The 16,441-nt window shown below is 34.8% G+C and overlaps 1 protein-coding gene across 2 annotated transcripts in view; it reads left to right on the top strand.

Annotated features, from left to right (window-relative positions):
• Positions 1-16,441, top strand: part of LOC120630951 (histone-lysine N-methyltransferase PRDM16-like) — a 56,069-nt gene that overhangs the window by 18,595 nt on the left and 21,033 nt on the right. For both annotated transcript variants that reach the window (XM_039900320.1, XM_039900319.1), the window contains exons 3-4: positions 9,225-9,353; positions 11,487-11,583. In XM_039900320.1, the coding sequence (XP_039756254.1) occupies positions 9,225-9,353; positions 11,487-11,583 (226 nt within the window). The remainder of the gene's footprint in view (positions 1-9,224; positions 9,354-11,486; positions 11,584-16,441) is intronic.

Below are 16,441 nucleotides of genomic sequence, written 5' to 3'. Positions count from 1 at the left end.
GAAATAGTAATTACTGGAATTTACTTTAGTTTCGTTCACTTCATCAAATAATTGTCTCAGGTAAAGTTATTCTGGTATGTTTATTCGCCTGCCTTTACTGGCAACATTCCGTCCAGTGTTTAAATCGTGGTCAAGTAATGAATGATTGAATGAATGAATGTTTGTTGTCATTTTTGTTGTACACCACATACACATATAGTAAAATTATAAATAAAAATTTAACAAAAAGTATACAATTTAGCGGCGGTATACAATTTTTAAAGTAATGTATGGATGTCACCTATGAACGCTTCTGGATTTAGCAGAGCGAATGAGTACCTGCAAGTAAAGTGAGCATAAGCTAACTAGTAACGGCAAAGAAAAATACTGACAGACGATTGGTTGAATTTATTTATTAAAGCATTTTTGATACGTCAAGCTGCTGCAGTTGAAGGTAGTAGTAGCACGGAGGACGCCGCTGCCGGTCCTGTATTGTATTCCCTTAGTTGCTTCCTTGGACACCTGCGAGAAGCGGCGGGATGGTGACAATTTCTGTATTCTGATCTGTTTTCACCCCACGGCAGATATGGGGTACATTTCATATACACGCATTACTGAATCCACAGAATTAATTACATACAGAAACCTCATTCATCCATAATTTAATGCAGTGCATAGTGTCCAAAAACAGTGAAAACGCCCACACGTCTCACACCCAGATTTATTATTTAGTTTATATACCCGATATTACTTAGTTGTTAAATAATCACTGTCAACTGGTAAATGGAATGAAATTACCAACCGTCTTTTCGCAGTGGCGTGCATAGAGGGTACGCACAGGGTATGTAGATGATATAACATGAAGAAAATCTGTAGTAAGGGTTATAAAAACTTAAGGATAGGCATTGTAAGAGTTATAAAAAGCCTACTACCCTGTGCATACCCTCTATGCACGCCTCTGTCTGTTCGAGAAACACTACTAGACTGGAGTGGTTTTTGATGCTTCAATATTAGACGTGTGCACGGTTTCTGTATGTTCTTAATTCTATGGCTAAAATATAATCAACGACATGTCTGACGTCAAATTCAAACTGCTCTCAGCTTTTCCAGTGCGTTCCAAATCAAAATACTCTGTTTACGACGTTACAGCAAAACAAACCAAAAACGTCTACAATTGACAGCAGCCCGATTGTTTACCGATCACTGAACGAACGATAGCCGTTCTTTGTGACAATCAATGGGGTGCCGTTAATACTGGATCAATGGGACATGCAACACCCACGGATTTTGACCAACAAAGCTTTCTTTATCAACCGAAAACTTTTAGTTGATCCATGTACCCATAACTTTAGGATTCAAAATCGCTTGACAGCGACATAATTGACCGTAAATTAATCTCGTCATTGATGTTTTTTTGCGCAATGATAGCAAGAGTTCGTGAATATTTTGTCGCGTCAGGAATTAGAACGTTTTGTCTCCGGTTAATGGTCAAAACGTGACTGTGCGGCGGTATCCTAATTTCTCAATAATTTGTTCGGGATGCGTTCACAATGAACGGTAATATTGAAAAGTGACATTAAAATGGTTACGTGAGAATAGCTAAAATACTTTCGGATATAACATAGAAAGTTAAGGAACTACTTCCCAACTAACACAAAGAGTTGACTATAAGAATGAGATGAAAATTGGCATTTAACTTCTTCCTTCAATATCATTAAAAACATCCAAGGTCGGTTTAAAGTCCGACCCATTGAAGATAAACTAATCTAGACAAGGTTACGATGGTATGGGCACTTTATGAAGCGGCCAGGAGATCACATAAGCCCTAGTACAAGAAAACAGGGCAGTCCCGTATAAATCTGGATGTCAGTCACAAACTAGAATACCAAGGACAGAGACTTGGAAAACTGACTAGAATACCCGAACACGACTAAATGGGAAAAGGCTGGGCCAAGAGATAAGATCTATCCAGTGTAACATGTACCTAACCGCACTCAAGTATTTTTTATTTAGCAAAAACACACCCCGTGAAGAAATTACCAATACGTCACCCCAGAGCTATAAAAGAATGCAACATTTACTAATAATTAAAATAAAAAATTACAAAACAACAATAATAATAAACAACTCAAATAATAACAATAAATAAAAATTAAAAAATAAAAACAAAACATTCAAACATCCCGCTATAATTGCAGATTACCAACTCTCTAATAACATTTTAATTAATCATTATTTCATCAGTTGTGGCTGTGGAAAACCAAAACTTAATCAAAATTGTCTACTGCAAGCGCTGTTCAGAATCATGTAGCGTCATTGACCAAAAGACGTTGACAAAATAAATCACCTGAATTTAAGAGGGCAAGCGGGTATATATTTGAATATATACCCGCTTGCTCGTTAATAATATAAAAAATTAACTGAGTAATTTTAGTTGAAAGTACATAGTTCCGGAATCCATATATTTTTTCCCCGTCCTGTTCGTGCGCTAACAAGATAGGCAGCCGCTATTAGGTAAAAGGGCAATAAAACAAAAGAGTTTCCTTATAAAAGTGCGGTTTAGTATCTGTTGACACCGGCGGAAGTAATTCTTTTTCCGGCTGATAGCGAGGACAGCATAAGGAAACGTGGCTCCTCAGAACATGGCCTGAAATGTCGGGAATCAAGGAAAAAATATATGTAGGGTGATTTTATAGTTTCGCGTTTATTTTTGCCTATAACGAAATTTACTACTTTATTGATACCCAAATGCTACTTTAAAATTCCGTGGTAAAGTTCAATTGCAATCTAATTAACGTGGCGTTGTTAAGAAGGATTTTCTTATGCTTATTATTGACATTATCATTATAATAATAATCTTATTTAGAAAACAGTTTTGCTGATCTATCTAGTATACTATAGTGACAAAACGTGTTAAACTTCCAAAATCTCTAAAACATGTGATGTCGTTGTGATGAAATAAGAATATCCATAGCTAAGTAGGTAGATACTTTGGACAAAGCTACGATCTTATACTTATATGATCTAAGGTTTATATTGTTGTTTCCATAGTATATATTAAAATGACGGGCTTTAGGTAAATGTATTTCGTGTAAAGTGTATCTATCTCAGACTTCTGTAACGCATTTTTGCTTATTATTCTAATTTCAATTCAATTGCCATTTTCTCTTTTATATCCTAGTGACCTAGGCTATTTAAACACGTACGAAGCTACGAGATTTTCTAGATATATGATTAAATAAAAAATAAAAACTTGAAAAAATTTATGTTGTAGATATTTAAAACACTTAGATAATCTGAAATATTAGCTAAAAAATTTGTTTCAATAAAACGAAATATATCACCTCTGAAGTTATAAAAGAAAAAAATGAAACACTTTTGAGCTAATCATTCTCATATTAATTCAATTTCCATTTTCTCATTTATATATAGGCTATGTAAATACGGTGTATACGCGATCCAATTTGGCGCAGGCATGTAGGTAGGAACGGTAAATAACCGGGCACAAATTGTTATCTTGTGAAACGAGACGTGTGATTCGCGCAACGACGCGTGTTCGCCGCAACTGCGGCACGGTACGCTCTTCAGCTTGTTGTAGGGATGGGACGAGTTTGTGACATCGATGCTTTCGAATGATTCGTATTTTGATATGCTTAGTTCAATAATCTGATAATATAAGTCAGTAAATACAAATAAAGCATACCTTTCGTCCCCTGCTCTTCGCGTGGGTGTTAGATTCCGGGAAAACCCTTCTGGAAGGAGATCCCATTACTCCAGCAGTGGACTGTTGATTAAAGTTGTTGTTGACACCTTTCATACATTTATACACGTGTTGCGGTAATAGCCTAAAGCGTAATACTTCAGTTTCCCTTTCGGGGATGGGGGTCAAGTTCAATCACATCGGTGTGATGTGGGTTTTAAGCAATTAAATACAACTTGCTATAACGGTAAAGTAGAACATCGTAAGAAAACAGCTATTCCCAAAGGCGTGTATGGTAAACAAATCCGCACTCGGCCAGTGTGGCTTGACTACGACCAACATGACATTGACATCATCATCTTCATCATATCGACCCATTACCGGCCCACTACAGGACACGGGTCTCCTCTGACAATGAGAAGGGGTTACAATTCACAGCTAAAATATTTAAACAGTATTATAACCTAGTCAGTAGTGTATTGATTGTTAGTTAACTTACCACTGATTAAAAGTGATTACCATCAGATTTTAGTAGTAATTTTGACAAGAATGTTTATCGTATTTTTTTAAACACGGAGAAAAAGCAAATACCTTATTCGGTTCTCCCAAATCACCTTTCTATCCAGGTTATGATCTAGGTCGAAGACTGACTGATTTTTGTAAAGCTTTTAATAAAAAGTATAATTGATAGCTATGATCGATAAGAAAATCTTCACATCACTAAAATTTATGAAATGTAATTTTCCAACGGGAGCTCGCGAACATTTGTAGCTTTTCCGAGTATTCCGGGAAATTGCGATCTCTGAGCGCAAAATATGAGATCTACAGCAGTACGTTTAAATTAAAAACACATTTTTATAATAATCTGCAGTGCAGTCGTTTTATTTCACTGCCTAAACCAACGGGATGAAAATATCTAGCCTTTTTAAAAATTCAGAGATGGTATTTTATTTCAACTGTGAGATTTAAAATACTTTTTGATTATGCTTTACTTTTATAGAACTCGACTTCAGTATTTTGTATTGCTCTACATTTTTCACATTGTTTCAGTAATTAAAATAAATATATATCCATAAAAACCTATTTCAATGTACGATTAATTACGAAAGAACCTATTTCAATGTACGATTGCTAAATAACGGTTATAGTTCACTAAACTTTTAATTTTATTTATTATATTTGTTTTTAAACATTAAATTAATTCTGAAATATTTTATTTTCTCTGGGTATCACGTTCTAAAAATTATTGTCCATTTACTAAGCTAATAAAAGACTTACAATTTTATTTAGGTATACATAAAACAGTTAAATTATAAGACTTTTAGCAACAACAAAAACATAGAACGTTGAGTAGTTTCGTTCTCTAATCTCCTAAAATCTTCATTAGTGATCCATTTATTACATAAGTTTAAAATGGAATATGTTGGTGTAGATATTAAAAAATATATAAGTTAAGAACGTCCTAGAAATAAAATACCCAGGTGAGTTCAAGCTACCAACTTACAGCGTACCTACAACCTACTCTTAGAATCCCGATAGCTTTAGTTTATGAATCTCAAATGTACAAAAGTGTTTATTTTAATTCGGTTTTCAATTTAGATTCCATTAAAAGTTAAATTCTAATTTTTTTTAAACCGTTGGCCGGACTAAGTACAATACAGAGTGTATTTTTAAAACTCTTCATTTCGATATAGAGTTGACTCTTTTTAAATCTCTACATTTCAATTAAAGCTACGAATATATCGACGTCATATTTCAGGAGGCCTGACCCCTGTGGATTGTCCGCTCGATTCGCATCCTTCATCGAGCTACATCGATGAATGATTGCCAACATGTGCTGCTTCGTCGACAACCCTCGGCTAGGGCTGATAGCAATTGCAATGATAAAATCAAATGCAATGCAAATAATATAATCAAACATTTTTATCCTAGTTTACTTGAACAGCAAAGTTTAAATATACATACAGAAAGTTAGCTTAAAAAACTGATAAATTTATACCTCGTGAAGGATCTCAATGAGAAAATACCTGGATTACGTTACGCAATATTTATTTATTTCCATTATTAAAATCTTTACAGGCTTATCCTATTGCGATAAATAATAGTAAGTAATTAAAACAAAAAACAATGAGTATCATCCAAAAGTTTACGTAAAGTATAATTTGCTTTATCCATAGTCAATGTACAACCTTAAATCGTATTCTAAATGACATTAACTGCTGAACATGCATTACGAAATAGTAATGAAGCCATATATTTATTTCTAAAAAAGGCGTAGTAATTAAAAAAAAAAAAAACATTAGTCTCTACTCTACTCAAAGCAAAGTCTGGGAACTCTCCTAACGCGTCACCGACAAGCTTTTTTAATTCTCTACTGCTGTTTACCTACAAAGTAATTTTTTGGAAAATATTTGTCATTAAATTATAATAATATCTTTTGCAAGGAGTAGACTATCTGATTATTTCATGTTTGACATACTTTATCATTTAATTAAACAGTAAATTGTAATAGTCTTTTTTTCCTACAATAAATAATTTACAAGTGTCAGGTTTTTTTTGTTTTACAATGGTTAAGTGACACGATTGGCGCAACCGACTTTGAAACCTCCATAAAATGCATGTTCAATGGCATCTTGATCTTATAATATGTTTTGCAAATGCGATTAGCTTTTTCTCTGTGTATCGCCTCTCCAAAACGATGACTCGACTCAAGTAGTGTTAAACCGAACACCCACCAAATTGAGCATGAAGCAGCCCTGGCCCAAGACGAGGGTTGCTAAGATAATTATCTTTTTTACCGAACGCACCCAACGCAGTTTTAATAACGTGATAAATGCCGCGGAAAGGCTTGTCGGTGACGCGTAAGGAGGGTTTCCAGACTTAGCTTTGATTAATACCTTACTTGTTACTTTATTACGTTACTTTTATTGTGCAACAGATGCTTTTTATTTTTGCTACATAATTTTCTTCGCTTTTTTTTTCTTTGGGATGAGGATAGGGGACAAGCGTTTTTAATTTTACGCCGAATTAGACGCACCTTGTTTCTTGACTGCTCTGTTTGAAGAGAGTCGTTTGGGTGGCGGAGATATTTAACGGATAATTTATGACTACAACTTCGGAATTGTGATTTAAGTGGCACAAAATTGCCTAATCCTGTTGATGATAAGTCATCCTAACATTCACTAGGCTGAGTAAAACTTGTCAGATATGTTTTTAGCGGTTACGACGGAAGTACTAGGGAAGGTACCTAAACAATATTGCATTATGGCTTAGAAGTGTGTGGTTAAATTAAGAAATATATACATTACTGAAATACTTATAATTATTGATTACTTATCTTTTCATTTAATTTTTATTTTAATACAGTTTTACAGAACAAATGAGTAATGAATTATATTCCAAGAAAAGAGAGATAGAGGTTGAGAAAGAGAAAAAGAGACATATATATATATGGATAAAGAACGCACAATAAAATAAAACTCTAAATGTCTAGAGTTATGCGATACGGGTTTAATGGTTTTAAAATTACAGTGCCTATCTACTTACTAGCCGTAATATTAAGTGATCCAATAGGCCATCCATATCCCCATATTTAACATTGAAGCACAAACATAAACCCTCAATCAAGTAGGTACACATCTTTGTAAATTATTTCCCTTCGAATTATGACTCAATCGAATACTTTCGTACGCAAGACATCTTGGTAACACCCCCCTTAATTAGGACAACCAAATTTGATTCTTACGACAAAAACAATTGGTCATATTTTTGCTAAAACTATATTCTTCTGCCAGTGTATGCCAATGTGGCGTATTGTACGTTAGGGAATATGAAGTGTCTGCTAGAAATTGTAGGTTAGGCACCCCTTATTTCCATAACGGGTGAAACAATCGTATAAGCTCCCTTGTTATCGTTTTATCGGAATAAATTATGTTTAGTTTGAGGTGTTCAAATAGATAGATGGGGTACGAATAATTTTTAATTCTGAATATCTAATCTTTTATTCGTACCATGTTTATTTGTAATATATAATTATTCTTCCTCAACCTGTTTTATCCCGCGATGTCACTTGTGTCGTTTAAGGGACGTAGGTTAATGTTTTTGTTCTAGGTAAAGGCTAGAACGGTCCTATATAAATCTAAATTCAAGAAAGTAATTCTTGTGAATATCGCATATAAATGGAAGGTCTGCAGCTTTAGAATAGGTAGGTACTATATAAGATGCTAGATGTTACTCTATAGTAGTAGTAGTAGTACCCAGTGGCGTGCACTTCATTTATGCATAAAAGCACTGCCTACCCTAAAATTTATATATAACTTTTGTAAGAGGAGGATTTTTGCCGTTTTATGCAATTTTCCTGTTGTTTGCATACCCTAGTAAGAAAACCCCGTGCACGCCACTGGAAGTACCTAGTACTTACAACTTTTTTTATTAAGTTTGAATACTTAACTATTGTAAAAAAAACCTATGTAAATTACCCATCTGCCCAATAGATATTTTAACAGCTAAAGTGATAAATGTTGAGGGAAATAGAATAAGTTATCGCTACAAAAGTACAAATTTTAATTTGGGATAGGTACGCCTCTAAATATATATAGCTGTAGGTATTTTATTCATACGCGTTAATAATCAGTACCCATTATACCTTGTTTCAAACGTTAAAAAAAAAATCATTCAAAATTTATCCATAAACGTTTTTTCTTTTTATAAAAATTTAAATAATTATGACATGATAAATACCCAAGCTAGTATGAAAATTAAATTATTGGGGTCGGTCAATGATAAATGTTCAAGCTGTGACGATCCCGCAGACAAGGCTTGGCGTGGACTAATGGCGCCATCTATTGTGAAACCGCGATGTCCGTTTAATGTCAGATGCCCGCTGGTGCCGTGAGATGACGCTATGATATCCATTTAATGAGTCTGGTTAAACTTACACTATTGAAACTTATAATGTATTTTTAACTGAGCATATTCGTTCACTAACGTAGTTATTTTTTGGTTTATAAAAACAATAACTTTTGCGTTTAAAAACAGAAAACAAGTTTTTTTTACAGTAAACGGTCGGAAAGAGTTCTTTACTTATACATAATAAGCTAATTATTTATATGTAAACCAAAGTAAAGTATGTTTTATATAAAAAAATACTTTGACGAAAAGCTAAGAGCTTTTGACTGGTGTGACCGGTGAGTTGTACAGTAGTTCAATAGTACAGTGCTAGGTGGCGCTTTAAAGAAAGTTTTAAATAACATTTTTCAATACCCATTGGAAATATTTCTTAACTTAAGTTTCCTGCGCATAATCATTTAATAAGTATAAAAGAAGAAAGTTTTATAGCAAGTGTGTTTTTTGTTGGCAGAAGCTTTGAATTTAGTGGCAAATATTGTACTCAAATACCAATATATTGCCATAATTTTACCAGTTAAGAGAAAGTCGGACTTGCGCGAACAGAGTTCCGTACCTAATTTAAATTGGAAAAGGAATTTCCTTATAAAGGCTTATTCTTGAAAGTCAAAGGCGGTATTTAACGGGATTCTTTTTCCAGGTGGTCGGGAAGAACGGCGTTCGAGGCTGGTTGGACGGCAGAGCGGACAAGTCCAACTGGATGAAGTTCGTCAACTCTACGAACTACCCTCACGATGTCAACTTACAACACTTGCTCCACGCTGGCCAAGTAAGATCGTTTACTATTACACCAGTATACTAGGAAATATACGAGATACTAGCTGCACCCCGCGGTGAATAATTCTTTTGGTTGCTTTGTTAGGATATGAAAGGGAAGACGATATTTGGTGTAAAAATCCGAATGTTGCTGTAAACCACCCTTGGGAATTTGATGTTTTTCCAGGATTAAAAGTAGTTATGTCACTATCCTCTCTTTAAATAACAAGACGATTGGTTTCTTAGATAGAGCGTGAAGGAAGTACAAACAGAGATACCCTCTTTAGCATTTATATTATTACTATGGATTACAAACTCTGCCATGCTGTGTGGTGTCGACATATCGGTCATCAGAATACTCTTGTCAGCACCCCTTATCTTCAGTTGTCGTACGAGCCGATTAAGAGAATATAGCGGTGAGCGGGCAGCAGTGCCTTCTGTGCTACTATTACCATCTACTGTGATCACCAGCCCTTCAGCCCAGCGTGGTGATTATGATCAAAGCGTCTAGTTAGGAAAGGCTTTAGTCCAGCAGACTATGATTCTAGCACGTTCCATTTTAGGCCTCTTCAAACTTTCCATCTGGTGAGATTCTGGTAAAGCGCGATCTATTTCAAGTGTTAAAAAAACTTGACATACACACACACACTTCATCATCATCATTGTCAACCAATCGACGTCCACTGCTGGACATAGGTCTTTTGTAGGGAGTTCCACAATACACGGTCCTGGGCCGCTTGCCTCCAGCGGCTCCCAGCGACTCGCCTTATGTCATCTGTCCACCTCGTTGGGGGCCGACTTACGCTGCGTTTACCGGTGCGGGGTCGCCATTCCAGCACCTTAAGACCCCAACGTCCATCGGTGCTCCGAGCTATGTGCCCTGCCCATTGCCACTTCAGCTTCGCGGCTCGCTGAGCTATATCTCTAAAATCCCTTACCCTTTTGCGAGCACTGAAAAGTTTTATAAACTTAGGTTTAGTAGTTTTCTCATTAGATTGAAGTACAGTATTAAATGTTCAGAACTAGATATTTTTTATTGTTAGAGCATCTGCAGTGCATCATTTACAGATAAAATATGTAAAGTAAACATATATTCTTAAAAATATCTTTTCTAGTCTGAGGAATCATGCGAAATCATCACTCTATCTTTTTGTATGCATTCAATTTCAAGACAAATAACTATATACACGTATTATATAGTCTTTGTGTAAAATAGTAGGTACTTATTATAAAAAAAAGACCCTCAAATAACAAAGATTTATAATAATTATAAGTTGAGTCGGTTTTATTAGGCTTTTCCACCAAACGCAGCGCAATTTAAAAACTGACGAATCACAACCCTCATTAAACCGCGTCTTTGTCACTACCCCAATAAAATTTGAATGTGGAACGTTCGCAACTTCCGGTGACAGAAAATCGTTCGGCTGAACAACTGTGTCCCACTTCCGGTCAGGGGGAACAGATGCGGTGATTAGATCCACTCACCCCACGGGTTAAACGCTATTTGATATTTTGACCCGGTGTATGAAAATCAAAGTCGAACAATCATATTTTTTTAATTCTGGAACTCTACTTTTTAATATGGAGAACATTTACTTAATATAAATGCGGTTAAACTATCCTAGAGCAAAGCAACTATTCTAGTATTGCGTCGTCCATTATTATACTATATTTTTTACTAGATGGTAGTTTTTTTCTAACTTTTTTGTAATGTAAGCAATTTTTTAGTATGTTTAAACGACTTCGATAACAGAGCAGATTCTCAATTTCAAATGCTTTTATGTAAGTTACGCGATTACTCCGCCAATTACGAATTGATATTGATATTTTTTTTTGTTTCATATACTTATAGGTTATTTCACCAATAAATTAAAATTGGTTCTTTTAGGTGAAATTAAAGCATTTTCTTTTATTTAAAGTAAATAACTAACTATCAATTTATTTGTGCATTATATATGTAATTCCTAAATAAGTGTTTGTCAAAATCATAAACAAGAAAATATGTTGAAAAGGGAATAAATATACGAGTAGCTTTATGGGATTTTATACCAGTGAGGCTAGGACACTATTTTCACGTCCGTCCACCACACGACTATTTCACGCATATTTTAACAGTTATTCCAAATGTTAATAATGTATTTTCCAGGTTTACTATAAAGTGACGAGAGACATCCCACCTGGCCAGGAGTTGCTGCTCGGGCCACGAACACCGTTGCCTCTTCAAGATGTCTTCACTCCACCTGGTAAGCTGATACAATTTATTTTTGTACCTATTTAGTATTGTTATTGTGACTAGAATTTTTTTATTCCGTAGTCTAAGATGGTAGCAAGCTAACCTGTAAGGGAATATTTTAACCATACCTAACCATAATCGGTTTCGACGCGACATCGTTCCGGAACGCAAAATCGCATAGCGGTAGTCTAGTAACTAGCCACGGCCGAAGTTTCCCACCAGACCAGACCAGAGAAAATTTAGGAATTATAAATTCCCAAATTGCCCCTGCCGGTTTCAAACATAGAACCTCCAGCTTAAAACAGCGCTCACCGATGCGCCAGGGAGTTCGTCAAAAAACACCATTAAATATTCTTCGTAAAGTAGGTACTTCCTTTAACAAAAATAAACGAAGAGGCTGCTGTGCCTACATGACAGCTTGGCAGTAGCTCTGAATAGTGATCAGATGCTGCAGGTTTTTCAAACAATGGGTTTTTCAATTTTTTTACCTCTTTTGATTTTCCTTACTTTTATCAATTACCAATTAGGAGGTAAGTGAAGGCTTAAGTGAAAATAAGTCTTGTGTGCGACATATTTTACGATACGAATATTTTTTTAAACGTTTACCTATGTGTACTTACTAGGATAGTAATAAAGCTAATTGTATGACAACGAAAACAAAGTGCCCGGCGGGAGCCTGCGTCTCTAGTGACTCCGACAGCGACTTGTCTGATGCTAGTGGGGAGCTTACCAACACTGAGTTTTTCAGTGCGGAGTCGCCAACTGGGACGTCAATTTGGTCTTCTCTGCAACTTCCTTCTTCTTCTTTCTTTTCTTCTTATTGTCACTTAAGCTTCGCAACTCTTCTTGCTGTCGATGCCTTTGGTTAATCTGCGGATATCCCCATTTCTAATTATACTGCTATAAACTTAGTATCCGATAGAGAAAACCTTAATTCTAATCCTAAATACTAATAAATTCGTGATCTTATCACATGAAACTAATATGTGATTCAGATGCTATAAACAAATCCATAGATCACTCAATGTAAAGTTCAGCTGTAAGGAGATTACAAACTGGTATTTACATTGTTGCGAGGCTAAGCGTTTTTATTTTTACGCATTTCTCGCAACGAAATAACTCCGATGGTTCTAAGCTGCTGGTATTATATTGTGTAATTAACCTCCTTTATGTTTACCTAGTTCAGTTTTAAAATGTTTTTACAAAAACTTTGCAATCGATGATTTTATTAATGACAAGGCTGTTTGGCAGTACTCAGCTCCACTCTCATCTCCCATAAGACAGAAAAATGATTATTAGGTATATTGTAAAATAGGGATGTTGGAAAAGAGCAACTGCTGAGTTTCCTGCTGGCTTTTTTTTTTAGAATCTGTTTTCCAAACAAATGGTAGAGACTCAACAGACAGAAAGTTTTTGATTTAACTTTTTTTAACGTGTCTATTACTATTATAAGTGTTAGCATCTTTATTGTATAAAGCTTTGGTATCGGTATATTATATTATAATATAATTATGGAGATGTCAATACGTCATTGTCATCATCCTATCAATGTCTTATAGGTGGACACAGGCCTCATCTTTCATACAGAGATAAAGTTTTCTTTGGATTACTGAACGTACGAATCTAACGTAGAGCGTAACTAAGAAGAAATTTTGATGGAACCCAATACGAAAAAATTTTGCGATGCTAACACCAAACTTTGGACTGCTAGACCAACGGGGCAAATATTGAAATCAATTTGATCTTATCAAAACAAACTTTGATATTCAGCATCTATAAACAAATCCATACATCACTCAACGTAAAGTTTAGTAGCAAGTGAGTTCGCAATAGTTCAGTTCCGCACGTTGAATCACAGACGCCGTCACGCCCTGCTGACTCCGTCAGTTAATTGGAGTCACCTGCCCCACCTACACGTGTGACTTTTGCCCCCACGCGCTCTAATATAGGCTGCTACATTTTGTTTATATACTGTGACAAATATGTATTAAATATTAAAAATAGAACCTATGATGAAAGGACATTTCTCCATAGTTATTTTACATACGCTGTGGCCTGCGTTCTTCGTCCGCGCTTATTACAGTTTTTTACAAATCCCATGGGAACCGTTTTATTTCGTGGAATAAAAAGTACTACCTATGTTACTCTCCGTCTCATCGACTAATTTATGCCAAAAAACAAGTTGATTGATTGCCTAGGTAGGGCGTAAATCAAGGACAAACAAACAAACAAATACACTTTCACATTAAAAATATTACCTAATTTTTTTAATAATAATATTTAGGTAAAGGTAACAGGGAACGAACTCATAAATCAGTAGAGGAACAGTTTCATTTTGTGAGCGTTCACTGGGTTGATTGACCGATAGTGTTCGTTCTCGCACTTAGCAATGCAGCGGAGAGCAGACGTAGCTCGTGCTCGGTGTCGTTCTAAGAACCTTAAAGTAAAACCACCATGTCTAAATGGTAAAATAATAATTGACGGCGTTCTTATTTGCCTTTTGTTTCACTGAATAAAGTATTAGTACCTGAAAATCTAGAGTAAATAGGCTATTCTTAAAACACGAACGGTGGATGTAACAACACATTTTGATGAAAGAAGTAATGAAGTCAAGCTGGACAGATGTATGACAAGGTATCTTAAATTCGGTCTCACAGCCTTTGTTTTGTAGTGAAAAGAAAACGTTTTAAAAAAATGTATATTTTTTTTATAGTTGAAGCAAATATTTAATCGCTGAAATAAAAACATGAACGCCACTTAAGTTATTGTAAAAAATAAATAACGGGATATTTATTATCAAGACAAAGTTAACCCGCTCATGCTGTATGTATAAAAAATCGTAGGGCGCGAACACACGGTGGCACGCGCGCATGCGATATTTAATTTAGATAAATCGCGACGTGCGACGGTCGATGTGAAAAATCACGCATATGTTATATTATTACCATAAGGGGAATGAGTATAGATAACTTTTTACTAGAAATGCTCTGCAGTATATATGAAGTGCTAAATTAATTTTCATTTCTTTAAATTTTTACAATTTTTATTTCCGACAATTTAATCTATCAAATAATAGCTCTTCTAAGCAAAAGATCTATCTACGACTATCTAACTCAAAGTAATATATAATAATAAATAATAATATATACTTCTTCAATTTAATCTCAATACTGTAACATTTTGATAATGTGAAATATTCACACACCGACTAGTAGAATGTACTGGATTCTATTTAATATTATAAAATCTGAATGTACCTTTTTTTTTAATAATAACAGAAATCGAAATATTAATCAAATTAAATATAAATGCATTCAGGATAAATTAGTAAAAGTCCTTGTAGAAATTAACAAATTCCTGATTAAATAAAGACACAATAAGAAAAAGACGAAAGTTGCGAAACTATTTAAAATAAAATTATAGCAGTTTTTTTTGCTACAAGCAGTTTCTTTCGTTGTATTTTAATAAAAAGTTTCTTATGGGGTCTTCAAACTACAAAAAATATTTTGTATGTTCCTTGATATTATAATAATACATTTAACACAGTACAATTAGTGTTTAAGTAACTTGTCATATCCAGTAGAATACAAAATGAACAAGTGGTCGTCAAAGCTTCCTGCATCGCTTCCGGTAGACGGCGTCGTCGCACCCGGCGTTGCTCAGTGATTTATGCGATTCGAATTGTCCATAATTACCGACTTGATATAAAATTATCTGCTGTTGACTTGTTATCTAGTTTGGTTAATTTTGATCTGCATACTTATATAATTATATATTTATATTTATTATTTTTTATTTATATATACCGTTATTTAAACTTATATATCAAAGCTGAATACATTTTTATCGTGCTGAACTCAAGAACTACCAATCCGAATTGAAAAATTAAGATATCAAATAAGTAATATTTAGGTTTACTAAAATTTTTACACTGGAGGTGGGCACAGCTATTATTTTAATCAACCAACTAGGTTTTTTTGCACGTGTATACCATGCGTTATTTTTTAATTATTTAATCTATCGTATTATTTCATCATTACAGAAAACATTGATATGTTTACTTTGCTAACGAATTTAAATAGATGCATATTCTAACGCAACAAGAAAACAATTCTCAAGTCACCCTCGACACCCACATACGAGTGTATTTATGGCTGACCAAACATCAGCTGCATCACAAATATTACACAATTCCACAATGACTCTTAAATATTATCCCTAATTAGAGTCGATTTGCAGTGGCTCCATTCAAGCGTTTGTCAAAATGCTCCGGGCTCTCTTGCACAAGACATGATTGATGAGGCCCGAACTAAGGCCACCTATCGCTCCTTTCATTCAATATTTCGATAACACAAAATTTTGCTAAAGGATTAATAAATTTCACGTCATCTGTTCAAGATAAATGCGTACGAAGCTCGGAAGGAAAAGCTTGACGGACAGATTTTTGATAAGATGATCGATCATTGTTTTTATGAGCAATTTGCGTACATTATTCAGTTGTTTTGTTAGTGTCCAAACTTGTAAATGTTAAGTTGAACTGGCTTTATTAAATGTTTTTGGCGACACCTTCAGTGGTTTTAACCGTAGTGTAATCAATTAATTGCATCTTCTTTGAAGAATCAAGAGTACTACGTAACGAGAGGTGCTTGGTTCGATTTTAGTTTATATTGTTGGTCATTGGCTATTTCTGTCAAGATAGGTTTTGGTACTAGCCCAGGGTTAGAAAGTTAGCTTTGCCGTTGATGAAATTAAACTTGCCCAATTGCACTGAAGCAATGCGAGCGGATCTAAGATACAAATCCCTTTTGGGAAAGGTAGCCTGAGCCCAGAAGTGGTATACTACTACACGATTAATCAAGAAAATCGGG

Source organism: Pararge aegeria, chromosome 17 (assembly GCF_905163445.1).
Source record: "Pararge aegeria chromosome 17, ilParAegt1.1, whole genome shotgun sequence".
Taxonomy (NCBI): domain Eukaryota; kingdom Metazoa; phylum Arthropoda; class Insecta; order Lepidoptera; family Nymphalidae; genus Pararge; species Pararge aegeria.
The sequence above is the reverse complement of the archived record's forward strand: the minus strand, read 5'-3'. Positions and strand labels throughout refer to the sequence as shown.